At 55.2% G+C, this 26,669-nt stretch overlaps 1 protein-coding gene across 6 annotated transcripts in view; it reads left to right on the forward strand.

The window, feature by feature from the left end:
- CLIP2 (CAP-Gly domain containing linker protein 2) overlaps positions 1-26,414 on the forward strand; it is an 85,972-nt gene extending 59,558 nt beyond the window's left edge. For 3 of the 6 annotated variants that reach the window (XM_021086342.1, XM_021086341.1, XM_021086343.1), the window contains 8 exons: positions 5,329-6,264; positions 9,119-9,176; positions 13,994-14,077; positions 15,000-15,156; positions 18,450-18,609; positions 20,296-20,487; positions 20,775-20,837; positions 24,526-26,414. In XM_021086342.1, coding sequence (XP_020942001.1) covers positions 5,329-6,264; positions 9,119-9,176; positions 13,994-14,077; positions 15,000-15,156; positions 18,450-18,609; positions 20,296-20,487; positions 20,775-20,837; positions 24,526-24,537 — 1,662 coding nt within the window. In that variant the 3' untranslated portion in view covers positions 24,538-26,414. Of the gene's footprint in view, positions 1-3,637; positions 3,743-5,328; positions 6,265-9,118; positions 9,177-13,993; positions 14,078-14,999; positions 15,157-18,449; positions 18,610-20,295; positions 20,488-20,774; positions 20,838-24,525 lie in introns of all 6 variants that reach the window. The other 3 variants (XM_021086340.1, XM_021086339.1, XR_002342326.1) reach the window with 2 other exon arrangements.

The following is a 26,669-nucleotide window of genomic DNA, read 5'->3' on the forward strand; positions in this document are numbered from 1 at the left end:
CAGCGGCTTGGGTCACTGTAGTGGTATAGGTTTGATCCCTGGCGTCCTTCGACATGCTGCAGGTGTGGCAAAAAAAAAACCCAAAAAACCCAAGGTCACATTCTGAGGTTCCAGGTAGACTTGAAATTTAGGGAGATGGTCTTCAGTGCCGGACAGCAGCCCACGGGTCACACGTCCAAACAGATCTCTCTCTCCCTCCCTTTGTTCCTGCCCCCTTCGCCCCCCCCTTATCCTCCCCATCTCGGTCATTGCCCCCAGTCCACACAGTTGCTGAGACCCCATAGCTAAAAAGCCTCTGGAATCTTCTCTTCCCCTCATCCCTCCATCAGAAAGCCTCCTGATCTTGCCTCTGAAATTGCCTTCTTCCCACCTCCCTCTTGGGCCCGTCCCAGTGCCTTGCTTTGGACAACTTACATAGCCTCTGCTGTTGCCTTTCTTGTTGCACACTGAAGCCAGATCGGCTTTAAAAAAAATCTTTTAAAGTTTTTTCTTGTTCTTTTTCTTTTGTTTGGCTGCACCCACAGCATGCAAAAGTTCCTGGGCCAGGGCTCGAACCTGAGCCACAGCAGTAACAACGCCGAATCATCACCCACTAGGCCACCAGGGAACTCCCTAAAATTTTTAACATGGCAAAAAATGTTGACAACGATGATCCACTCTTGGCCGCTCCTATTTCAGCTCCACCCCCACTCACAGCCCCCGCCTCCACCTCGGGTTATCTTGCAGCAAACTGCAGGCATCACATGACCACAACTCTTGACATCAATCAGATCCTGCCCCTTCCTGGCCCACACATCTCATGACACTACCCTAGATGCAACCCGGGCTCTGTAGCCCAGGGAGGACCCTGGGGACCCCACTCTGCTCTAGGAACACCCCAGGCTGTCTGCCTCTGAGCTTCTGCTGGTTCCTCTGCCTGAAACACTCACTCCTCCACCCCCGCCCTGGTCAGCTGGTTCCTGCTTCTCTGCCCGGTCTCCCCTTAAACTATTTCTCAGAGGGGCCTTCGCTGCCCCCCTCGATTTCACCTCCACCCTCCTCGCCCCCCACGTGGTTCTCTGTTCCTGAATCACGGTCTGCAATGCCCCTTGCTGGTCATGCTTGCAACCCTCCCCAGGAAATGAGCCCCTTGGGGCCGGGGCCCTATCTGTCCTGCACCTTCCTGTCCCCAGTGCCAGAGCAGGCACAGCATGGTGACATGCTTCTGGGTCCCAGGCTGGGGACATGTTTTGTGGTTCTTGAGTGGGCGTGGCCATGATGCATCATGAAAACCTGTGCCACTCCCTGCTGCCACTCTGGTGGGGACGTCGGGAAGTCACCTGAGACTTGAGGATATTGGTGGTTTATTGTTATTTAGTCACTCGTGGGTTTTGTGTTAATATTTTGTTAATTAAGTAGCGCCTCGGTGTTATTTTTCCGTGGCAGGGATACACCCATTGTAACAGGAAGAGCCAGAACCCAGAATAAGCTGTTTGTTAAAAACTGGCTGTGCAGGGTGAGGCCTGGAGGGAGATTAAGAGGGGCGATGTGCCTCTGACCTTCGGGAGCCCCTGGTGCAGTTGGGGGAACTCCTGCCCAGTTAGTTAATAATCCCAGCCCTGCGGAACCTACGGCAGTGACCTTGGAGTGGTGTAGACACGATGCACACAAGAAGGAGAGAAGCTGTAGGTCCAGGGCTCAGTCCAGTCTTCACCAAGCCTCTAGGACTAGGACTGGGGCGGGGATACAGGGGGTCCCCCACTTTAGGAGCTTCTGTCCCTGCTCCCTGTTGCTGCTGGAAGTCTGTGCCTTCCCTCCGTGGACTCAGGCTGGTTTGGTGGGAAAGGCCGCTGTTCTGAAATCCAGGCCTCCGTGGCTTTGTGCTGTCCCAGGTTGCTGGGAGATTGTGAGCCTGAGGCTTTGTCTCCCTGGAGGGGTCCTTATCTCCTGAAGACAGGGAGGGGTCCTTGTCTCCAGTGAGACACTGTGTGGGTGTGGTTAGAGGGATGGGTTCTAAAGTTGGCCCCTGAGCCAGAAATTATTTGCACTGCCCCCAGTGTAAGCATGTAAGTGCGGGGCTGCCCCTGCTCACACCCCGGGCTGCGTCCCTGGAGCAGAACGAAGGCCAGATCGTTCCCCTCCCCTAAAATCCAGCCTCCAGAGGCTCCCCGTCCCCAAGCTCCTCTGGGTGAATTTATCTGAAGCAACTCCCCTGGGGGCCCCTGTGCCCCCACAGAGACCCTGGCCCATGGCCCAGGAGGCCGGGAGCTCTGAGTGTGATGGGGACGCGTCCTTTTGTGGGGGCTACCTCGCAAAGTTGCCCTTGAAGTTGTGAAGCTGGAGGTGTCCTCTTGCTTTTGGGGCCACCGGTATGGCCTGTGTCCTGTTGCTGTTTTAGACCGTGGCGTTTGTGATCAGGCTCTGTCTAGCAGGGGTCGGGGGCAGAGTTGCTGTGCCCACCGTCGGGGGAGAAGGCGGGGAACATGGCCCCTGCGAGGCTGGAGTCGGGGCACCATTTTCCAGCAGAGACGGCGCACGGCCCTTTCTGCGGCCCTGCGGCACGCACCTCTCCTGGGAGAGAGGGAGAAGCTTTTGTTCCTTTAGGAAGATTGTGGGAATAAGCTTTTGGGCCAAAGGACAGAATCGTGTCTCTAGCTCATGCAGTGCATGAGTATTTCTGGGACAGTACCATCAGTCTGCACTGTCGCTGTCGCCCTTGCTCGCGTCGGGTGTGTAGCCGGGGTTTTTACGGGACGTGCTCTGGTGCTAAGCCCTGCTGCTTCAGAACCGCCACGTGGATCTGCTTTCACCTTGTCCCTCCTCTGTGACGCCGCCAGGAGGAGGCGGAGGACCCTCTGGCTTCTCCCTGCTGTGACCTTGGTGTGCAGACCCCCCCGGTGGCCCCGGGCCTCGGCCTCCTGCCGCCCTCGCAGATCTGTTGGGAGCCAAATGCCAGGCTGGATGCCCTGAGAATGTCGGGCTTTGTTAGCGTGTGAAGTGGGTGTTGTAGGAGCTGGGACAACAGTGCTCTTGTGCTTTCAGGAGACCAGGCGCCCTCCGTGGGGCCCGGGGAGTGGGCCCGGCTGGGGCTGGGCTCAGGGTAGGGTGGTGGGAGGCCCAGCTTGGCCTCCACTGAGGCCCGGCAGGAGAATCACGATGGTGTGGGTATATTTTTGAAAACCTTTCATTCAGTTGGTTCTTCGACCTTCAAGACAGGCCTGGGGCCCGGGGATCCTGGGGTCGTTTACTCATCTGCCCGTCAGGGGGGTTTCCTGTGTGCAGGATTCTGCATCTAAAATGAGGCCCAGCCTCCGGGCTCCCTGCTGAGGAGGAGGGAGTCGGCTGGGGCTACTCCTCCCCAGGAGCTGCGAGGGGAAGGGGCCCCTGGGGTGACAAGAGGGACCCATTGCTGCCCTCACCAGGGGCCAGCTTGGACAGGGTTGCTGCAATCCGTCCTCTGCCCTCGCACCCACCCAGCCAGGACACAGTGGTCCCAACCCACCTCCCCAGGCCTCCTGGCTTCCTTCCACCTGCTCTCCTGTCTGGTGCACAGAAGATGACGCTGCCTCTTTCTCTCTTTCTCTCTCTTTCTCCGGCTTCCTCTCCCCTGTGCCCCTCTCTCCTGTCGCCCCCTCGCCACCCGCCCCGGGTGGACCAGACCCAGACGCAGCTGGAGCACGCGCGCATTGGGGAGCTGGAGCAAAACCTGCTACTGGAGAAGGCGCAGGCCGAGAGGCTGCTCCGAGAATTGGCCGACAACAGGGTAATCCCGCCGCCTCCGGCCGCCCGCCGGCGCCTCGCCTGCCCACGCCCCCTGCAGCTTCTCTGGTTTATTATTTTCTCTGTCTCTGGCTGCTCTCCTCACTGTTTTGTTTTTTTTCTCCTTTTGTGCCCCTTCTAGGAGGGAAGTAAAGTTTAGGGTCGTGATGCTCCATCCATGATGCTTGTTGGTGGTGGTGGGGGTCCTGGCTCTCTGGGACTTTGCTCCCCAGCTCGGGGTCCCATTGGCTGGGAAGGTCCTGTGAGAGCCTCCCCTCCCCCACACCTTGCATTGTCATGACAACACTTTGCTGTCTTCAGAAATGGGGGGGGCAGCCCACTTGGGAACGTTCTGGCCCTTGTGCAATCCGTCCACACCTCCAATCTCCCCAAGGCTGGGAAGGCGGGAGGCCAGGGGACTGTGGGGGGTCTTAAGTAGGATGGCACGAGGGGCCAGCCTGAAGGACCTGGGGCTGGAGGAGTGGGCGGATGTGCCCAGGGCATACAGCTCTGTGTCGGCCCCAGGGAGTGGTTCCTAGGCCAAGGAAAGCTCTGCTTGGGGGTTCTGAATCCAGGCTCCAGACCCCGCTGGGCCCTTCACACAAACCATGTGGGCCCCAGGGCCGGCCCCCTGTGCAGGCGCACATCCTCATAGCTGGCCAGCCCAGCTGCAGTTCCTCTGGCCAAGGAGTTAAAGAGCCAGTGAGCAGTGACTGGGAAAATCACAGTACACAGTGTTGGGGGGGGGGCATCAGTTTCTGCAGGTGGGCCTCAGCACACAAGCTGGTGCATGCGTGCGTGTGGGCGTCTGGAGACACACACGGGTCCCTGTCCACACACTGGGCCATTGCCCAGTGGCCACGTGTGCTTGTGCAATAAACATGCGCGTGCATGGAGCTCGCGTGCAGAAACCAACCCAGTCACGATTGACAGGCTGGAGCCCTCAACCGAGGCATCTTCCTCTAGGGGTCAACCGGATTAAATCAACAAAAACATGTTTATTGAACTAAAGGTCCACAGATTTCTTAAGCTTGTCAAAGATTTAAAACATCAAAATATATTGCTTCCATGTCTATGACCATTGACAGGATCAAGGTGGGTTTTGGCGGAGGGACCCTCTCCTCTCAGAGTTTCCCACCAGGAGGCAGATGTGGGAGCCTACTTTTTTTTCCCCCAGCGTTAGGCATTAAAACAGGCCTTTCTTTGGCCACCCCCCTCCAGACAGCCTTTTTGTGAGTCAACCCATTCCAGCTGGGACTATTCTAGAGCAAGATAATGCAAAATTCCCCTCTGTCGTGTCTGCCCCTTAAAAACAGCATGAAACTGAGGGAAGCCAGAACCTCAAATAGGTTGGTTTCTTTTAACCACCGATGTGTCTCTTGGGCAGTGGGGACCGTTGAGTCCCCACGTGGATAGCACGCAAGTCAGGAGTCCCCCTGGGAGCTGTGGAAGGGGTGCCCTTCCCGTCCCATGACGTCCCATGACCTGCCCCCATCAGGGCTGGACCAGTGAGGGGCGAGACCCCCTCCCTGCCGTGTCCCCTCGCCCTCCGGCCAGGCTGCTGACCCCCTTGTCCCTCTCTCCCGGTAGCTGACCACGGTGGCCGAGAAGTCCCGGGTGCTGCAGCTGGAGGAGGAGCTGAGCCTGCGGCGCGGGGAGATCAAGGAGCTGCAGCAGTGCCTGCTACACTCCGGCCCGCCGCCCGCCGACCACCCCGAGGCCGCCGAGACCCTGCGGCTGCGGGAGCGACTGCTGTCGGCCAGCAAGGAGCACCAGCGGGAGAGCGGCCTGCTGCGGGACAAGTACGAGAAGGCTCTGAGGGCCTACCAGGCGGAGGTGGAGAAGCTCCGGGCGGCCAACGAGAAGTACGCGCAGGAGGTGGTGGACCTCAAGGCCAAGGTCCAGCAGGCCACCAGCGAGAACATGGGGCTCATGGACAACTGGAAGTCCAAGCTGGACTCGCTGGCCTCGGACCACCAGAAGTCCCTGGAGGACCTCAAGGCCACCCTGAACTCGGGCCCGGGCGCCCAGCAGAAGGAGATCGGGGAGCTGAAGGCCGTGATGGAGGGCATCAAGATGGAGCACCAGCTGGAGCTGGGCAACCTGCGGGCCAAGCACGACATCGAGACCGCCATGCACGTGAAGGAGAAGGAGGGCCTGCGGCAGAAGCTGCAGGAGGCCCAGGAGGAGCTGGCCGGCCTGCAGCAGCACTGGCGGGCCCAGCTGGAGGTGCAGGCCAGCCAGCACCGGCTGGAGCTGCAGGAGGCCCAGGACCAGTGCCGCGACGCCGAGCTGCGGGTGCACGAGCTGGAGAAGCTGGACGTGGAGTACCGGGGCCAGGCGCAGGCCATCGAGTTCCTCAAGGAGCAGATCGCCCTGGCCGAGAAGAAGATGCTGGACTATGAGCTGCTGCAGCGCTCGGAGGCCCAGAGCAAGCAGGAGGCCGAGAGGCTGCGGGAGAAGCTTCTGGTCGCCGAAAACAGACTCCAGGCCGTCGAGTCCCTGTGTTCGTCGCAGCACACCAACGTAGGCGCCGCCCCTCCTGCCCAGCTCCGAGGGGCCCACGGGCAGCAGCGGCCCGGGTGCCAGGGCCCAGCTGGGGAGGGTCTCGGTGCCCACTGACCTTCTATCCCCAGCACAGGGAGTGCCCCCCGCAGGAGCACGGCCTCGTGAGGGCGGAGGGCACCTGACTCAGAGGAGTTCAAGTCCAGGGACAACTCAGTTTTTGGTTTCAAAAACTCCGTCAGAAGGGCAGTGGTGACCGGGGACTCCAAGGTGGTCTGAGCTGACCTGGTTGGGTCACCCAGACCAGGCCTGGAGAGATGTGTGCCAGGCATAGAGAACAGCCTTCTTTCTGGTCTGTGAGTCCCTGATCCACCCAGACACGTCCCGTGGTGCAGGCTCCTGGGCCTCCCCAAGGCACCTGTGCCAGGCATCCCGGCGCTAGTCCGTGTGGCTCACAAACACGTGGAGGGAAACCCCGCCCATCCCCAACACACGCGCCCACCGAGGGGACCTGAGCGAGCGCAGCCCCCATCGGCCAGTCCTGAGGAGACTGAGCAATGGTTTGGCAGCCACTTTCCCGGGGGTGGGGGTCCCCAGAGCGGGCTCTGGAAGACTGGAGGGGCGTGACCCTGGAGCGGCTGCCACTGCCACCAGGGTTGGTCTTGCTCCAAATCTAGAGGCCGAGACCCCAGGTAGTGTGGGTGTGTCTCTAGCAGGGCCCGGGAAGGGCCTCGTGAGTGGCTCTGGGCCCCACACCCGGTGCAGGTCCTACGATGCCCCACCTCACCTCGGCAACCTCACCTCGACACCCTCAAGGTCCATGTTGGCTCATTTCATTGATGAGCAAACCCAGACTCCAAGGCAGGGCACCTTTCCCACGGCTTCTTGGCCACCCGTGGCAGGGCTCATGCCCAACCCTACCGCCAAAGGGCTGACAGGGGGCGCCCAGGAGGACAAGGTCAAACCGCATAGGAGGGGACAGTTTGCCGCAAGATCATTGCCTATGTATCAGCCCTGGGAGTTCTTGAGCTTCTGATTCCCTTTGTACCAGAGTGTAACATTTGAGCAGTAAGTGTTGAGGAGTTCCACGCCCAGGGCATGCCTTTTCTGAGCCCCCAGTGCTCCTAGATGTGTTCTAGGCACAGAGAACAGCCTTCTTCCCAGTCTTGGAGTCCCTGATTCACCCCAGACACGTCCTGCTGTGCAGGCTTCTTCCGCCCCCGTCTGTCTCCTGGGGGGGACCGCTGCTTGCAGGTGCTCTCCAGAATCCCGGGCAGAGGGGAAGGGAGGAGCCCCAGGTTAGCCGTGTGCACGTGGCCTGATTGGCTGCTCAGGGCAGGGGGGGTCCCTTAGGACCCCAGGACCTGGACTCCCTTCGCAGGGGAGGTCTGGGGCTGTTGTGGTTCCACCTGGTGGCCCACTGTCCCTTGGTCACAGCCCTCAGGCCAAAGAGTGGATGGTCAGGAATGTCCGTCTCTTGACTTCCACACGCACGGGGCCTTGGTCTGGACCCACTGCCTCTCAGATTCAAAAGTTTAAGTCCAGGGACAACTCAGTTTTTGGTTTCAAGTAGTAAGTATGGGAATTTTTATTTTTATTTTTTTTATTTATTTTATTTTTATTTTTTGGGTTTTTTTTTTTTTTTTTGTCTTTTATGGCCACACCCATGGAGCTGCATATGGAGGTTCCCAGGCGAGGGGTCCATTTGGAGCTGTAGCCTCCAGCCTACACCACAGCCACAGCAATGCGGGATCTGAGCCACGTCTGCAACCTGCACCACACCTTGTGGCAACACTGGATCCTTAACCCACTGAGCGAGGCCAGGGATTGAACCCATGTCCTCATGGATCCTAGTCGGGTTTGTTACCACTGAGCCATGATGCAAACTCCTATTTTTATTTGTTATTATTCCTCTGGCAGACTGCAGACTCAGAGCACAGCCAGCTTGGGCAGGAGGCTGGAAATGTCTGCCAGGAAGCAGCGAGGAGCCTGTTGGTGTTTGCCATGCAGATTTTTTTTTTTTTTTTTCTTAGTTGATCTGTTCTTTGGCTTTTTTTTTTTTTTTTTGGCTGTGCCCGAGCCATGTGGAAGTTCCAGAGCCACAGTAGTGACAACATTGAGTCCTTAACCACTAGGCCACCAGGAAATTCCCTGGATTTATTTGTTTATTTATTTATTTATTCAGTCTTTTTAGGGCCGCACCCGAGGCATGTGGACGTTTCCAGGCTTGGGGTCACATCGGAGCTGTAGCTGCCAGTCTACACCACAGATCTGAGCCGTGTCTTTGACCTTTACCACAGCTCCCGGCAACACTGGATTGTTTAACTCACTGAGTGAGGCCAGGGATCAAACCCTCATCCTCATGGATACTAGTCGAGTTTGTTACAGTTGAGCCACAACAGGGACTCCCTGGATTTATTTTTTACAAAGAAGCATTAGAAGGAAATAGCATTTCTTCCGGTCCCTCAGAGGCGGCCCTGGGCGTGCGCTGCACACGGTGCCCGTGACAGGCGGTGCTTGTTTTATGGACGGGAGACCGAGGCTGAGCGTCTGGCCTCTGGGTGATGATGGCAACAGATTCCTGGGACCCGTCTCTGTAGGTGTCCCGGGAAAGGAGATGGCTGTTCGATACGATAGACGTTTGCAAAAAGGCAAGGGTCGGAGGTGGTTGCGGGGAAGGTTCGTAAGCAGCCCGGGGCAGGTGGGGGCCACCAGGAACGGGGCGGGGGGATCCTCTTGTCAGGAAAGCCACTCCAAGGACATCCGTGCTCCCTGCCGCATTGCAGCCCCGAAAGTCTCCTGAAATCGGGGAGAGGTGGGCTGGTTGGGGCCGAGCCGGGGAGTCGAGGGTCCCCTTACACGGCTCTCCTTTCAGATGATCGAGTCCAACGACATTTCAGGAGAGAAGATAAGGATGAAGGAGGCTGTGGAGGGTGAGTGGCCGCCCAGCCGGGCCGGATGTGGGGCTTTGGGGAAAGGCTGGTTGGCTCTGCCTCCGAGCTGGCTCCCACTAAAGCAATTTGCATTGCTTGCTGTTTGGTGAGAGTGGCCTACTGTGTGCACCAGCCACTCACCCCCGACCTGGGTGAGGAGGGCGGAGCCTCAGTTTTTGGAGTTGGCTGATTTTGTGTTTGTTTGTTTGTTTTGTCTTTTTGCCTTTTTCTAGGGCCATTCCGAGGCACATGGAGGTTCCCAGGCTAGGGGTTTAATCAGAGCTGTAGCCGCCGGCCTACACCACAGTCACAGCAACGCCGGATCCTTAACCCACTGAGCAAGGCCAGGGATCAAACCTGTAACCTCATGGTTCCTAGTCAGATTCGTTAACCACTGTGCCTTGACGGGAACTCCCTGATTTTTTTTTTTTGGCCACATCCGTGGCACACACAAGTTCCCAGGCCAGGGATCGAACCTGTGCTACAGCAGTGACAACGCTGGATCCCCAATGCTCTGCACCACTGGGGAACTCCTGGGTTTTTGGTTTGTTTGGTTTTTTTTTTCTTTTTAGAGCCGCACCCACAGCATGTGGAGGTTCCCAGGCTAGGGGTGTAATCGGAGCTACAGCTGCCGGCTTATACCACAGCCACAGCAATGCAGGATCCGAGGCGCATCTGCAACCTACCCCACAGCTCATGGCAACGCCAGATCCTTAACCCACTGAGTGAGGCCAGGGATCAAACCCAAAACCTCATGGTTCCTAGCTGGATTCATTTCTGCTTCACCACGACGGGAACTCCTGGTTTTGTTATTTTAAAAATAGAGATAAACTGCAGATGGTTCAGGAGTTCCCACTGTGGCTCAGTGGGGATGAATCTGACGAGGAACCATGAGATGTGATCCCTGGCGTCGCTCAGTGGGTTAAGGATCCGGCGTTGCTGTGAGCTGTGATGTAGGTCACAGACGTGGCTTGGATCCTGTGTTGCTGTGGCTGTGGTGTAGGCCAGCGGCTTCAGCTCCAATTCGATCCCTAACCTGGGAACCTCCATATGCCTCAGGTGCAGCCCTAGAAAAGACCAAAAACAAAAACAAAAAAAACCCTTCAGATGGTTCAAAGGTCATTTGGTGAAGCATCCTCTGTTCCCTAGTTACCTCCCCACTGGCACAGTGTCGGCCACCTCCTGTCTCCTTTCCAGAGATGGCTTGTGCACGCACACACACGCACGCACACACACAGAGGTGACACAGGTGCCGCCTCGCCTCCCACACGGTTTGAGCCCCTTGTTTTGTTTTCCATTTAACACCGTGTCTTGAAGACGGCTCCCGGTTCCTGCCTTCTTTAACATGTGCAGAGCATCCGGGCGTGTGGCGCTGCCATCCTGTGTGTAGCTGCCAGATCATAGGTTGATGCGGGTTTTCATCTATTGCAAACACTGCCGGAGGGTAACACCTTGCCCGTCATTGGGCTCAACCAACTTTAACTCCCGCCTGCGATGGTTGAAAGTATGGTTCCCGGAGTTCCCGTCGTGGCACAGTGGTTAGCGAATCAGACTAGGAACCATGAGGTTGTGGGTTCGGTCCCTGCCCTTGCTCAGTGGGTTAACGATCCGGCGTTGCCGTGAGCTGTGGTATAGGTTGCAGACGCGGCTCGGATCCCACGTTGCTGTGGCTCTGGCGTAGGCCAGTGGCTACAGCTTCGATTCAACCCCTAGCCTGGGAACCTCCATATGCCGCGGGAGCGGCCCAAAGAAATAGCAAAAAAAAAAAAAAAAAAAAAAAAGTATGGTTCCCCACAAGCCTCACCCACGAAATATTTTCCCACACCTTGTGATCTTTGCCAGTCTGAACGGTAAAAGATGTTACCTGATGTAACTTCAACCTCCCCTTCTCTTGATACAGATGTAGCGCCGTTTCCATTTCTCCTTGCATCCTTTGCCCATTTTTTCCCTGTTGGGTTATTGATCTTTTTGTGGATTTTTAGAAGAAATTTATACCTGACACTGCAAACGTTTCCCCCCCGGTAATGGTTTGTCTCTTGACTCCTCTCCGGGTGGTGTTTGCCATGCAGATCTTTAAAAATCAATCCTTTCTTTTGGGGTTTACTGTTCTTAAAATGTATCCCGTAGTTTCTTCTAGTAACTTTTAAGTTCCATTTTCTGTGTTTAAATCTCTGGTCCTTTTAGAATACTCCCTTCTCTGAGGTGTGAGGTGGTCTAGTGGTTAGGATTCAGTGCTTTCACCACTGCAGCCTGGGTTCAGTCCCTTATTGGGAACTGAGATCCCACATCAAGCTGCTGCACACTGCAGCCAAAAATAAAGAGGTTTTTTAAAAAGGGTGTAAGGTGGGAGTTCCCATTGTGGCACAGCGGAAATGAACCCAACTAGTATCCATGAGGAGGGGGGTTCAATCCCTGGCCTTGCTCATGGGGTTAAGGACCTGGCATTGCCGTGAACTGTGGTGTAGGTTGCAGACACGGCTCAGATCTGGAGTGGCTGTGGCTGTGGCTGTGGCTGGCAGCTGCAGCGCTGATTTGACTTCTAGCCTGGGAACTTCCACATGCTGCTGGTGTGGCCCTAAAAAGCAAAAAAAAACAAAAAACAAAAAACAAGGTGTGAGGCAAAGATGCATTTTTATTCTTTTCCCAAGAATACCCACTTCTCCCCACACTATTTTTGAAAAAACCCATCTCCTTGTCTCCACTGATGTGCATTAACCAGACTCACCATCTTTAAATTCCATCAGGAGATTGACTCTATTTCTAGACTTCCAGTTCCTTCCCAGTGACCTATCTATCTGTTCGTGTGCCAATTCTATAATGTTTTGAAGCTTTGTTTCTATTTTAATTTTTGGCAGGGCCAGTCTTTCCTGCTCTGCTTTTTCAAAATTCTTTTGGCCATTCTTTTTTTTTTTTTAAATCAAGCCAATATTAATATAAAATAAAATTAATCATTTTAAAGTAAATAACTCAGCAGCAGTAGTACATTCACACGGCTGCGCAACCGCCACCTCCATCTAATTCCAAAACCTTCTCATCACTCCCAGAGGGAGCCCCGTATGCCTTATCAGTCACTCTCCATTTTCCCCTCACTGCAGTTGCTGACAACTGCTCGTCTGCTTTCTGTCTCTGTGGATTTGCCCATTCTAAACATTTCATGTAAATAGAATCATACAATATGTGGCCTTTTTCATCTCTGGCTTATTTCACTTAGCATGACGTGTTCAAGGTTATCTGTGTTGTACCACGTGTCAGCGCTTCCTTCCTGCTTGTGGCTGAGTAATACACCATCATACGTGCACACCTCTTTCCATTTATCTGAGCCTTCAGTGGACGTTGGGCTTGTTTCCACCTTTTGGCTGTTGAGAATAGTGCTGCTATAAACATGCGTGTTCAGGAGTTCCCGTCATGGCTCAGTGGTTAACGAACCCGACTAGCGTCCATGAGGACGCCGGTTTGATCCCTGGCCTCGCTCAGTGGGTTAAGGATCTGGCGTTGCCCTGAGCTGGGGCATAGGCCGGCAGCTGCAGCTCCAGTTCGACCCTTAGCCTGGGAACCTCCGTATGGGGTGGGGTGCGGGGCTAAAAAGACAAAAAAATGCATGTTCAGGTACTTGATGGAGACCTGGTTTCAGCTCTTTGGGATACACACCTAGGAATAGAATTGTTGAGTCATATAATAATTCCATGTTTAACTCTTTTTTAAATTTCATCTTATGGCTACACCTCTGGCACATGGAAATTCCCAGGCCAGGGGTTGAATCCAAGCCATAGCCGAGACCTATGCTGCAACCACGACAGTGCTGGATCCTTTAACCCTCGGTGCTGGACCAGGGATTGAACCCATGCCTCTGCAGCAACCCAAGCTACTGCAGTCGGATTCTTAATGCACTGTGCCATGGCAGGAACTCCCACGCTTGACTCTTTGAAGTTTTTTGCTAAACTCTCTTGCTTATTTTTCCAAGTGATTTTATTTTATTTTTATTTATTTATTTATTTTTTAGGGCTGCATCCACGGCGTATGGAAGTTCCCAGGCTAGGAGGCGAATTGGAGATGTAGCCACTGGCCTACACCACAGCCACAGCAATGCCAGCTCCAAGCTGTGTCTGCAACCTGCGCTGCAACTCATGGCAATGCCAGATCCTTGACCCACTGAGCAAGGCCAGGGATCGAACCTACTTCCTCATGGATGCTAGTCGGATTCATTTCCTCTGAGCCATGACGGGAACTCCTCCAAGTGATTTTAGAATCAGCTTATCTAGTTCCATAACAATTAAAATCTGGTTGGCATTTTTATTGGCATTATGTTGAATTGATAAATTAACTGGTGGAAAGTCAGTGTCGGTCTAGCACTGCCCGTGCGTCTTTTTTTTTTTTTTTTTTTTTTTGGCCACTCCCATAGCGTGTGGAAGTTCCATCACCACAGCAGCAACCCGAGCCACAGCAGTGACAATGCTGGATCCCTAACCCACTGAGCCGCCCAGGAACGGCTTTGTGCGTCTCTCTCATGACTGTTGGGAGACTCTCCGCTATTGAATGCACTTGGCCAAGTGGCATGGGCAGGGCTGTTTTAATCCCTATTTTTCACTTGAGGGAACGGAGACCCTCAGAGTTAAGTTGTCCCAAATCTCACCATCCTGGCACCTCTCCTTCAGGGCAGGTTATCCAGAGGGGCAGCTGGCGTGAGGAAGAATTTGGACTCTCAAGGCCACATGTGACCCCCTTTTAGGGTTTTTATGGGAGGGCCACCCGCTTGCCCCCTGGACCGCAGGGCTGGCTCTGGACAGTTGATGGCCGCTCATCTCTCCCTCTTCCCCCAGGCCTGCAGGACAAGCTGAACAAGAGGGACAAAGAGGTGACAGCCTTAACATCCCAGACCGAGATGCTCAGGGCCCAAGTAAGTGGTAAGTCTCCCCACCGCAGGGCAGATGCAGGGCTTTCGCTGCCCGGCCAGCACCGAGCGGGTGGCACCAGATCAGGATGCCCTCCCTGACTCTGCCTGGAGGAGAAGGTGGCCTGGCCCCGATCGTGAGCGCTGGGCGTCTGCTTGGGCAGAGGTGGGGCTGAGGGGAAGCGTGGCCCACGCTCGGTCCGTTATAACCAGGGGCCCTCGCCAGCCTCTCTCCCCAGCAGTGGGTCTGTGTTCTGAAATCCGTCACGAGTCCCCTCGGGGCTTGAAGACCTTAGGGTTCAGCCTCCCGTCCCTGCGGTTCCGGGTTTGGGCACCAGCCCCTAAAGAAACGCCTGGCTTTCAGAATTGGGGGGAGGGACCCTGGCTGCAGCCAAGGGCCAGGCACGTGGAACGAGGCCAGAATGGAGCCTGGGGAAGAGGCAGGGCGTCTGGAATCTATGACTCGGTGACAAGCTGGCCCTGCTTCGGGTCCGCCAGGACGCCAGTGGTGGTGTCCGTGAGACGGACCACATCCCGAGAAATGGTTCCCACCCTGGCTCCCATCCGCTTCTCATCACGTTCACGTGGCGTAGTCGGTCCCTCAAAGGTCAGTTGACCTCAGATTCCTCCGGGGACAAGGCGAAGATTCAGCTTCTCCGTGTCCGGCAACAGTGTCAACGCCCAGGCCCCGTCTCGGGAAGGGTGGTCTGCTTTCCTGGCACCGGAGGCCCCGTTGCTCTGGGGGGACTGCTTCTCATAGTGGCCCCTCTTGGCCCCTTGCTGCCTGCCCCCCCCCCAGGACCAGAGAGGCCCACTCAGTGGAGTGTCCCTGGGACCCCCGGGGACACCTGCTCCCTGCCTGGGACTTGGCCATGGGACAGGTTCCCATGGCCATCCCAACCCTCTTCCCCACCCGCCCTGCCTGGCGCCCTCAGCACTGGAGGGCAAGTGCAGGTCCGGGGAGAAGAAGGTGGACGCCCTCCAGAAGGAGAAGCGGCGCTTGGAGGCCGAGCTGGAGGCCGTGTCCCGCAAGACCCACGACGCCTCGGGCCAGCTGGTCCTCATCAGCCAGGAGCTGCTCAGGAAGGAGCGGTGAGTCAGCCGAGGGCCGAGTGGTCGGACCCGCCCTCCCCCTGAGATTAGCCAGTCCTCTCCAGAGGGGGCAGCGCTAGACCCAGTGGACAGATGGCTGGCATCACCAGTGTTTACCCTGCCGTCCACTCCTAAGCCCCAATGAAGCCGCAGAATCCTTCTTCACACAGTTCTCCCAGTAGAGCTTATAAGGAGTGATTCCTGGAGTTCCCGCTGTGGCTCAGCAGGTTAAGAACCTGACAGAGTGTCTGTGAGGTTGCAGGTTCAATCCTTGGCTTTGCTCAGTGGGTTAAGGATCTAGCAGTGCTGCCAGCTGTGGCTTGGAGCTGGCATTGTTGCTATAGCCTGGGAACTTCCATAGGGCGCAGGTGGGGCCCTAAAAACAAACAGATGAAAAAGATGAGTGGTTCCCAAACATGTTGGTCTTGGGTACTCCTATAAACTCTTAAATACTATTGAGGGTTCCCAAGGAGCTTTTGTGTATTTATTTTTTATTTACTATAGTATAAATTAACACAGAAATTTAAAATATTAATCCATTGAAAAATAATAGCATACCGATCGCATGTAACATGGATTACATTCTTTTGATAAAGATTAACTGTTTTCCAAACAAAAAGTATTTAGTCAGAAGAGTGGCACTCTTTCACAGTTTTGCAGATTTCTTGAATGTTCCTTTAAAGGAAGACGGCTGAAGATTCTTTTATCTTCTTCTGCATTTAGTCTTTGCAATTTGTTGTTTTGGTTGAAATACATTAGGAAAATCTGGCCTCACGTGGAGATGTAGTTAGAAAAAAGGGGAGTATTTTAATATCCTTTTCAAATAATAATGATTGTTATTATTTTGCTTTTTAGAGCCGCACCCACTGCATATGGAAGTTCCCAGGCTAGGGGGTCAAATCGGAGCTGCAGCTGCCAGGCCTGCACCACAGCCACAGCAATGCTGAATCCATGCTGTGTTTGCGACCTACACCATAGCTCACAGCAACACCAGATCCTTAACCCACTGAGCGAAGCCAGGGATCAAACCCGTGTCCTCATGGATACTAGTCAGGTTTGTTACTGCTGAGCCATGATGGGAGCTCCCCCTTGGTTATTTTTTTTATGCCCAGTTCATGGACATGATTCATCAGCCCCTGTCAGCCCCTGAGTTAAAGGAATCTTGTTGAAGTACAAGCATATTTTCATGAAGAAAATGCTGTCTTCTCATCTCCCTTCCTACACACCTGATGTACAAATTGGGAATTTTTATGAAACTCTCTAGAAAACGTGATCCTGCCCCGGGCAGGGGGTGGGATGGGGGTTAAAAAGATGCGGCAAGCTAACTTGGGAACATTCCCTTCCTGGCAGGAACGAATGTCACCGCCGGGGGCCCCACCCCGTCAGGGTTCCGCTGCTTCTTGCTCCCTGTCTCCTCCCCTGTCCAAATCAGATATTTCATTCCCGGCAGTCAGCCCACTCTCCCCTCCTCTGAGGAGTCTGTCTTGCTGCCATCCACACGCTCATTCCTTTCCATCTCTCATCATTCATGCAATTCCTTCCTTCTGGAATACCACCTTCTTTTTGATCATTTCACTGGATCTGGTCCATTCTTCAAGGCTCAGCTCACAGCCCACCTCTTCCTTAAAACCCTCCTTGATTAATGTAGGCCACTATGAGCTCCTCCGTGCTTCTGTGATGCTTAGGATAGGAGTGAGAAGTCAGCTAGGAATGTGTTGACAGATTTAAACAATAGAGATTTCTTTTTCTTATGTAAGAAATCTGGAGGTAGCTACGGCTGGCACTTGGCTCAGTGGCTCAAATTATCCGTGCCAACACCTCTCTCCTCTTAGACTCTCCCTCATGGTTGCAAGGTGGCTGCTGAAGCTCCAGCCATCACATTCATAGCAGGAAGAAGGAGGAAAAGGAAAGGGTCAGTGCCAGCCGACTTTCACTTTGTTCTTAACTGTTGATGGGCAGCTAGAGAGGGAGTTTTCCTGTCCTCTCTGGTAGATGCAGGCAAGGGAAAAAGCTTAGAAGGAGAGTGTCCTTTTCTCTCATCCTGTGCCCATGGAAGACACTGCCAATTGATCAGTGCACTCTTTTTCTGCAAAGCCCAGATGTGGCTTCCGAATCAAGGCAGGTACTGCCACTTGATTAAGAGTTGACGTGAGAACTAGAACTTGTTTGACACCAGGCATTTAAAATGTCTTGCCACATGAGCTGTCTTGGATACAGGTTTCTTTTTCTTTCTTTATCTTTCTTTCTTTCTTTTTTTTTCTGCTTTTTAGAGTCACACTTGCAGCATATGGAGGTTCCCAGGCTAGGGGTCGAATCGGAGCTGTAGCCGCCAACCTACACCACAGCCACAGCAACGCGGGATCTGAGCCGCGGCTGCAACCTACACCACAGCTCACGGCAACGCCGGATCCTTGACCCACTGAGCAAGGCCAGGGATTGTACCCGCAACCGCATGGTTCCTAGTCGGATTTGTTAACCACTGTACCATGACAGGAACTCCTAAATGTTCTACTCTTGATTTCATTTAATTAGTATTTTAAAAATTTATTTTATGGAGATAACATTGGTTTATAACATCATTAAGTGTCACATGTACAACATTGTATTTCTACCTCTATATTATTTGATATATATATATATATATATTTTTTTTTTTTTTTTGGCGGCACCTGAGACATATGGAAGTTTCCAGGCCAGGGATCGAATCCAGGCCCCAGCTGCTGACCTACCCAACAGCTGTGGCAATGCCAGATCCTTAACCCCCTGCACCAAGCAAGGATTGAACCTGTGCCTCAGCAGCAGACCGAGCCACTGCAGGGACAGTGCCAGATCCTTAACCCACTGTGCCACAGCAGGAACTCCTGTATTATTTAATTTTTAATTAAACAAATATATTCTCTTTAAAAAAAAAAAAAAACTCAGGCGTTCCCTGGTGGCTCAGCAGCTTAAGGATCTGACATTGTCCCTGCTGTGGCTCTGGTTACTTTTGTGGCACAGGTTTGATCCCTGGCCAGGGGACTTCCCCATGCTGCTCATGTGACCAAAACCAAAAAAACTTCAAAACCATTCTGAGAAAGGCTAAGTTCTCTTGACTGTCCCGTCCCTGAACCCTGCCCCCTGTGATCAGATGGTTCCAGGCCTCACGTTTCTTCTCTGGCCCCTCCTGGCACAGATGCTGAGAAGCGCTGTCCCTTGGGGTAGCTAGTCTGTGGGCACTTGGCACCTTGTGGGGCATGGGAACAGAGGGGCCCAGGCTGACTGCAGCTGTTCTGTGTACCCCCACCCTCCTCCAGGAGCCTGAATGAATTGCGGGTGTTGCTGCTGGAGGCCAATCGCCACTCCCCGGGGCCTGAAAGGGATCTGAGCCGTGAGGTCCATAAGGCCGAGTGGCGGATCAAGGAGCAGAAACTCAAGGATGACATCCGGGGCCTGCGGGAAAAGCTGACCGGGCTGGTACGTGGAGAAGGGGGCGGCCTGAGAATGATGGAACGCTGGAACGGGGCCAGGGCTACCTGCTGTCAGGCCATGGAGGCTGGTGACCTCCTGGAGCCACCCCAGGGACAGCCAAGTCACAGTGAGGGTTCATAGTCCTCTAGAACTGCAGGCAGAGTCAGTGACATGGCTATTGGGGGGCCATGGTGGCCCTTTTACAGACATCATGGCTGGCTGTGGGGCCGTCTGGGTGATGCAATGCAAAGGAAGACTTCCTAAGAATCTGGCCAGTCCAGAGGCAGCACCAGCTTCCGTCAGATGGTGAGCTTGCCGTCCAGGGAAGTAATCAACCAGTAATGATGATTCATGCATCAGTCTCTGGAAGGAGAGAGGAACAGGGGCCTGACTGAGTGGAGTTCTCAGAGGTAGGGCCGGGGTAGGTGAGTGGTACTGGTTGCACAGGATGAAACCATCCCCGTGGTCAGTGTTCAGGATAAGCCTGTGGCCAGTTCCTGGGCCTGGCCAACTCCAGGGTGTGGACAGGATAGGGTCCGGAAGGACAGGCCTGCTGTCAGGAGAAGCTGCTCCGAAGCTCCTCACTGCCCTCCCGCCCAGCAACGTGGGTCCAGCCACACAGGAGGAGATGGAAGGAGAAGAGAGGCCTCCCGGGCAGGAGGGGACACAAGACCTGCCTGCAGCCGTGGGAGCAGGCTTGCACTGGCAAGGTTAAGGGAGAAGGGGCGTCACTCTGCTGCTCCCAGATCCTGGGGACCACGGGTCCGGATGCGCTGTGACCTTCCAGGTCTGGCCACCAGGGGGCGGGGGTGAATACAGAACCCTCTGTGGGCCTCATGGTGCTGTGAATCTGGGTGTAACTCGGAAGCCTGGGGCTGTGGGGATTTGGGAGTCCTGATTCCGAGGCTTCCCCAGAACCATGTGGAAGGGGCAGAGCTGCCCTGGCTGTCTGTCTCCATGGGCCACAAGCCGGTCGAGTTTACGTGTGACTGGCTGCCCCTTCCCCCAGGGCGGCCTGTCCCATGTCCCTGGTGAACTGTCCCCAGCACCACGGAGAACCAGGGATGGGCTTGGTAGTAAGAAACCTCCTGAAGTGAGGAAGGTTTGGACAGAGAGGGCGGGTTGGGTAGAGGGTCAGAGCAGAGCAGAAGGACCTGGAAGCATCAGCCTAAGGGAGGCAGTTCAGGGAGGGTTTGTGCCAGAGCGAGGAGGCTGGTGAGCCAGGAGGCAGTGCATCTCTGGGTAGCATGGTGGCGGGGTCAGCTGTGGCACCCCTGGAAGGGAAGGTAACAGGTGTCCTGTGGGTGGAGGAAGGGTTCAGGGAATTAGGCTCTGGGTCTAGTGGGGAAGAGGAGGGACTCCCATGAGACAGCATGGAGGGAGTGGGGGGCAGGGAGGGAATGCAAGAAGGAAAGAGAGGTTTCAGGACACGGAGAATGTGAAGCATCTGATGGAAGCTGGGAATTCAGGGCAGGGGGGCAAGGAAGATGCTTCATCGAGGACCCTCAGGTGAGGGAGGGAGGCCCGCGGGCCCTGGTGATGCTCAGGCCTGGCCAGAGATGAGATGGGACAGAGGAGTTCCCTGCCTACAGGAGAGTCTGCGCTCTGGCAACGCGAACATGTGCGCGCACGCACACGCGTACACGCATACATGTGCACGTGCACGCTCTTCCCCTCCCCTGCCGCGTCCAGGACAAAGAGAAGTCCCTGTCGGATCAGAGGCGCTACTCCCTTATTGACCCGTCCTCATCCTCGGCGCCTGAGGTCCTGCGGCTGCAGCACCAGCTCATGAGCACGGAGGATGCGCTGCGCAACGCGCTGGACCAGGCTCAGCAGGTGGAGAGGCTCGTGGAGGCCATGAGGAGCTGCCCCGACAAGCCCCAGGTGAGCTGCATCTCACCCAGGTCCGCGGGGAGAGACCCAGCCCTGCCCCCAGGAGTCTCAGCCGAAGGGGTGCATGGCTTTATCCTGAGGAGCTCAGACCAAGGGCAGAGATGCGGCTTCGCCCAGAGAGCCTAGGTTTTCTGGGGTCTGGGGACCCCCATTCTGAAGCGCTCTGCTCGGTTTGGAGCCAGAGATGGTCCCGTCGGGAAGACCCCGCCATCTAGTGGACGAACCAGGAAATGCTGCCCGGTGAACCTCACGCAGCGTCTTGCCCGTGACTCTTACAGGCCGTCGGCAATTCCGGTTCTGCAAACGGCATCCACCAGCAAGACAAGGCCCACAAGCAAGAGGTAAGGGGCACGCTGGGCCCGGGGAGATTCTCTACCCTCCCATGACCCTCGCATGTAGGCACACTCCTCTGGAAAGGAAACTTTGAAAAGCCACCAAACATACAAAGATGCCTTTTGTAGGAGGCTTGGCACTAGGGTCGCTCATGGAGTGGGCCCTTGATTCATTACCATTGAATCAAGCGTAGTCAAACATGATTCAATTGCCATCCCGCCCTTTTGACCTTTCAAAAAAAATCGTATTATGAAGTAACACATGCCTATTGGGAAACTTGCAGGGGTAGTTTTCTATATATATATATATATGAAAAAAATATATATAAAGAAGAAAATACTCACCAGTAGCCCTTCTACCCAGACATGAGCAAGGCTAATGTTTTTAAGTGACCACCTTCCTGCGGTTTGCTAAGTGTGTCTGCGCGCGCGTGCGTGCGTGTGTGTGTACACATAGACAGTCCTCGTTATTCACGGATTCCATACTTGCAAGCTTACCTACTCAATAACATTTATTTATTTATTTTGATATCATTTATTTTTAACCCCCAAAATCATTAGGACACTTTTTTGGTCATTCGTGGGCACGTGCAGAGCAGAGAAAAATTTAATAGCTCACTGTTCCCGCTCAAGCTGCAACTGGAACAAGGCCCTCTGCTGCCTTCTTATCGAGCTCATTCTGCAAACACGTGTCCTTTTCACAGTCTATTTAGTGACACATTTTTCACATGTTCAAGCTTTTTGTCTTGGTGATTTCCGCTGTTCACAGTGGCCCCCAAGCGCCGTGCTGAAGAGTTAAGTCTGGTGTTCCTAAGTGCACGAAGGCTGGGCCGTGCCTTCTAGAAAGTACTTGATAGAAGCCTCCTGTAGGCATGAGTTATAGTGCTGCTGGCCTTGAGTTTAGTGTTACTGAGTCAACAGTGTGTATCCAGTGAGGGGTCTTTGAACAGAAGCACTCGTGAAACATGGTTGCGTGTGGAGGTGGGAGGTTTTGCAGGAACCTTGTCTTCCCACCAGCAGCGATGGTTCAGTATTTGCTGGTTTTGCGGTGGCGTGACTTTACAGACTGGAACTCCTGCAAATAGTGAGAATTGTCACATATATGTGTATATATATATGTCTGTAGGTGTGTGTATATATTAACTTAAAGCCTTTTTTTTTTTTTTTTTTTTGCTTTTTTTAGGGTTATACCCATAGCATATGGAGGTTCCCAGGCTAGGGGTCGAACTGGAGCTGTAGCCACCGGCCTACACCACAGCCACAGCAACACCGGATCCTTAACCGGGTTCGAGGCCAGGGATCGAACCCAAAATCTCATGGTTCCTAGTCGGATTCGCTCACCACTGAGCCGCAACGGGAACTCTTCCAAAGACATTTTTTATTGAAGTATCATTGATGTACATACATAAACGTTTTATTTGGCAATCATTTCAAACCGACAAAAAAGTTGCAAGAATAAAAACAGCACCTAGGGCCTCAGCTCTGCTCCCCCCCCATAATATATTGTTAATATTCTGCCACATTTGCTTTATTTGTGGTTCTCCATGCGTAGATGTGTGTGATAATGCGTGTCATTATTTTTCTGAACGATTTGAATATCACTGCCTGTGTCATGGCCCTTCATCCTTCAGTCCGTGGTTCCGGAGAGAAAGGATGTGATTTTACATAAACAGAGTACAGTTACCCACCTTAGCCAACGTGACGCTGATCCGAGATGTGTGGCTCCTCACGCTCCGTCCCCGTTTTCTTTTTTTTTTTTTTTTTTTTTTTATTGTCTTTTTGCTATTTCTTTGGGCCGCTCCCGCGGCATATGGAGGTTCGCAGGCTAGGGGTCGAATCGGAGCTGTAGCCGCCAGCCTACGCCAGAGCCACAGCAACGTGGGATCCGAGCCGCGTCTGCAACCTACACCACAGCTCACGGCAGCAACGCCGGATCGTTAACCCACTGAGCAAGGGCAGGGACCAAACCCGCAACCTCATGGTTCCTAGTCGGATTCATTAACCACTGCGCCACGACGGGAACTCCCGTCCCCGTTTTCTTCAGCTGACCCAGGAGCTTCTTCCCGGCTCCTGCCCCCTCGGTTCAGGATCCAGTCTGGGTTTAAACCAGCCTGTCGCATTTGCTTGTCATGTCTCTTCCTTGAATCTGGACCCTTTCCTCACCTGGGCGTTGATTTTTATGACGTTGACATTTGTAAGATACAGTCCTCCCTCCTTTTTTGTATAGAAGATTCCTCCCGTGCGGCTGGTGTGCTGGTTCCCGGCGGTGGGAGCCGGGTTCTACTGTTCAGGCTGGAACACTTGGTCAATGTCACGTTCTCCTCTGGGCCTCACGCCTGGGAAGCGGGACATCCGTCTGCCCTTCTTTCCTGCTGTGCGTTCTGGTCACCTGTCAAGGTGTTGTCCAAGTCAGTTCAGGGTCGCTTCCTAAGGAGTGTTAAGTGGAGACTCTCGAAGGCAGCGTGATGACCCGTCTCCCCCTGACCAGGCGCCGCCGGGGCTCGGCCTCCATTCCTGCCTCTTGCCCCAGCCGGTCCTGACGGTGGTGGTTGCAAAGTAGCAGATAAATCATTTTAATAGAGCGGGTCGCGTGCTTTACAGTGTCAACTTTGTTGTTGTTGTTTTTTATGAAATCTTTTCAGCATAAGCATTTTCTCTCTTCCTTAAGCAGTCTCTGTAAATTCTACATTTCATAAGATTGTGGGTGGAAAATTGATTTTCTGGAACTTCCTGGGCCTGACTCCCTTCCTGGGAAGGCCTTTGCCCCACGGTTATGTTTTAGGGGGTTGCCTGGTGGCCTCCACCCCACAGGTGACCCCTGGCACCCCCGCACAGTGCTCGAGCCCTCCCCAGGGTCCCAGGTGCCAGCCACATTAGGCCCTGTCCTTGGCTCAGTGTGTGACCTTGGGCCAGCGAGGCTGGGGCAGAGGAAGGAGCTGCGGCCACAGGCGCTCCCCTAGAGATGGGAGAGCCCTGGCCGCGGAGTCTGCCAAGGGCCTGGCCCTGTGGGTGAGGAACAGAAAGCTGGGCGAGCAGAAGAGGGGACCCCGCCTCGGGCCTGAGAGCAGGTGGGGGCGTGGGGCTGGCGGGGTTCTGTCTGCAGAGAAGCTGCCTGTGCTGGGTGCCCTGGGAGTTGATGCCCTTTCCTCGTGAGGCTTTGCTGTGAGGCACATGGGGCTTATGCTGGTTTATAGCCGAGAAAACCGAGGCTCAGAGTCTCAGCTCCCGTGTTCCTCTCCTCGGATCCAGCCTCCACACGGGCCTTCTGAGCGCTTTGTGCAACCTACCTGCTCTCACCTCTTCCCCTCGACTTCCCACAAACTGCTCCCCACCGCCTCCTGTCTCTCCGAGCCCCAAATGCTCAGCAGAGGGGCTGCTCCTCGAGTTCTGTGGTGGCGCAGTGAGTTAAGGACCCGGCCGTGTCACTGCTGTGGCCCTGGTTGCAGCTGTGGCGAGGGTTTCATCCCTGGCCCTGGAACTTCTGCACATTGTGAGCACAGCCCCCCCCCCAAAAAAAGAGCCAGAGAGAGAGAGACTGCTTCAGCCTCAGGGCCTTTGCACATGCTGTTCCTTCTACCTGGCACAGGTGGGTTCTGCTCCCCCAGCCCGCCCTGCTCCCTTTCCTACCTGAGTCACCTCTCCCACTTGTCCCTAAGCTTCCTGTGCCACTTGCTGATCAAGCCCTTGCTCTCTCCAGGACAAGCACTGACCCTGAGGGACACCGTGGAGCGGCCCAGTCCACACCAGAGCCCCTTCGGCCTGCCCTGGTGGCGCCCCCTCCAGGCAGGGGCCAGAACTGTCGCTTTGCCGAGAGCAGTGTTTGTAACGATACCCGCGGACAATCCCCCACCCGACCCCCTGCCGGACCAGGAGGCTTCCTCAAGCCCGACCTTCCACAGAGAGCGGTACAGCCCCGGCCAGGCCCCGGGACCTTCAGACTGGACATCCGGCAGCTTCTGGAGTTGGTTTGGGGAGGCCAAGAGATCCGGCCAGGCCCCTCTCCCTGGGAGCTGCCCGAGGACCATCCTGGCCCCCCCTTTGTTCCCCGCTTCTCCTGGATCCCTCCCAGACCCCAAGAGCCATTGTCTGGGCCAGGCGTTGGCAGAGGGCCCCAGCTTCCTGCAGGCACCAAGGAGGGCGGCCCAGCCCTCAGGAGCTGCAGCCGCTTCCAGGCCAAGGCCATCCCCAGGGCTTCTTGTCCCCACATACTGAGCCTCGTTCAAAGAGTGGTACAAAGTCCCTGTGGCCCATCTGCCCAGTGAGGCCCCATGTTCAAAGTGCTGGGGGGCAAGGCCCTTCGTCCCCCACCCCAGCGCACACAGCTCCGAGCTGCTGGCCGGAGGGTGGTCACCAAGGCCAGAGCCACAGTATTAGGAGAGTTTGGAAGCCCCTCCCCTCCCCCCTCACTGCGGACCTGGCTTGGAGTTGGGGCGGGGCGGCCACAGGGGGCCCCAGAACCAGGGCTCGGTGTGTGTTTTGGCTGCTCAGTAACACGGTGTCCCCTGGGTTGACCTGATGTTCCAGAGCCGGGCCTCCCACCTGCCAAGGGGCCCACGCAGACCCCGACCCACGCACCCAAGGACCCTTGGCGCACACACACTCAGAGGGGTCACGCGTGCACACGTGCTGTGTGGGCGGGATGCTCAGGCCACGCGGATGCTCACCCTCAGGTTCCAGGACCAAGCCCCGGTCCAGGCTGGGTAGGGCTGTGACCGCACACACGGCAAACGCTCCTGCAACCTCGCCGTGCACACACACAGCCCACTACACGTGGGTGAGCCTTCAGGGAGGCATGGGCCACGCGCACTCGTGAGACCACACATCCCAACAGCCCGCTTTCCTTCTTAGAAGGCCCCTGCCTGGGGCTTTTTAAAGCCCTGTCTCCTGTAGCCGAGAAATGAATCCAAGGATGATGCAGCAGGAAAAACCCACCCACCTCCCCGGTTTCCACCCCCCCCCCCGCCGCCGGTCCTGCCACATGCGTGGTGGGAAAGTCAGCAGCGGCCCACACCCCCCACCTCTAGGGCTTCCAGCCTCCCCCAGCTCGGGGTATCTGCAGGGGCCTCTCCCACTGGGGGCTGGAGGTGGGGCCAAGGGTCCAGGAGTTCCCACCAGGACAGCTAAGCAGTTGGTGCCCTGGGAGCAGCCCAGGTAGCCTCTGAGTGCTCCTGTCCTTGCCCCAGAGCAGCCCACCTTGGGGGCGGCCAGTTAGGGCCCCCTCCACTCTCCCTGTTGGCTTTCGGTAGCTCTTGCATGCGGTTTTATTAACAACAGTCTAGAAGCAACGCTGTAGTGGCTTAACTCAGAGGCAAATACTACTCTTGCCAGCAAAATCAGGCAGCTGCCCTGCCCACTGGAGACTGATTAGTCTACTAACAGCCAAAAGCCCACAGGAGTTGGGGCTGAGCCCCCGGGCGGGCTGGCAGGGGGCCAGTGCTTTCCCTGTGAGCCTCCACGCCTGCCCAGTGTGCGCTCAGCCATCCCCCCCCCAAGTCCTTCCGCACCCTTCCCTTCCCCAAAGTGGAATTGTTGAAAAGTGTGGCGAGTCTGTGCTCGAGACAATAAAGCTTGTGACTGAGGTCAGGACCCTGCAGTTTCTGTTTTTCTCTGTGCGCACCTTGGCTCCCTCAACCTCTCCCAGCTCACAGGCACCCTGGTGCCAGGGGTTGTTCTCAATCCTATTCCCGATGCACTGCCAACTAATTCTTACTCAAGTGTGAATGGCTGATGAGGCCTCACAAAGTCTGGTATGGAAGAAGTGTGGGACTGAGCTGCCTTGTTGGAGGAGAGGGAGTTCCCATTGTGGTGCAGTGGAAACGAACCCGACTAAGATCCATGAGG

Source organism: Sus scrofa, chromosome 3 (assembly GCF_000003025.6).
Source record: "Sus scrofa isolate TJ Tabasco breed Duroc chromosome 3, Sscrofa11.1, whole genome shotgun sequence".
Lineage (NCBI taxonomy): Eukaryota > Metazoa > Chordata > Mammalia > Artiodactyla > Suidae > Sus > Sus scrofa.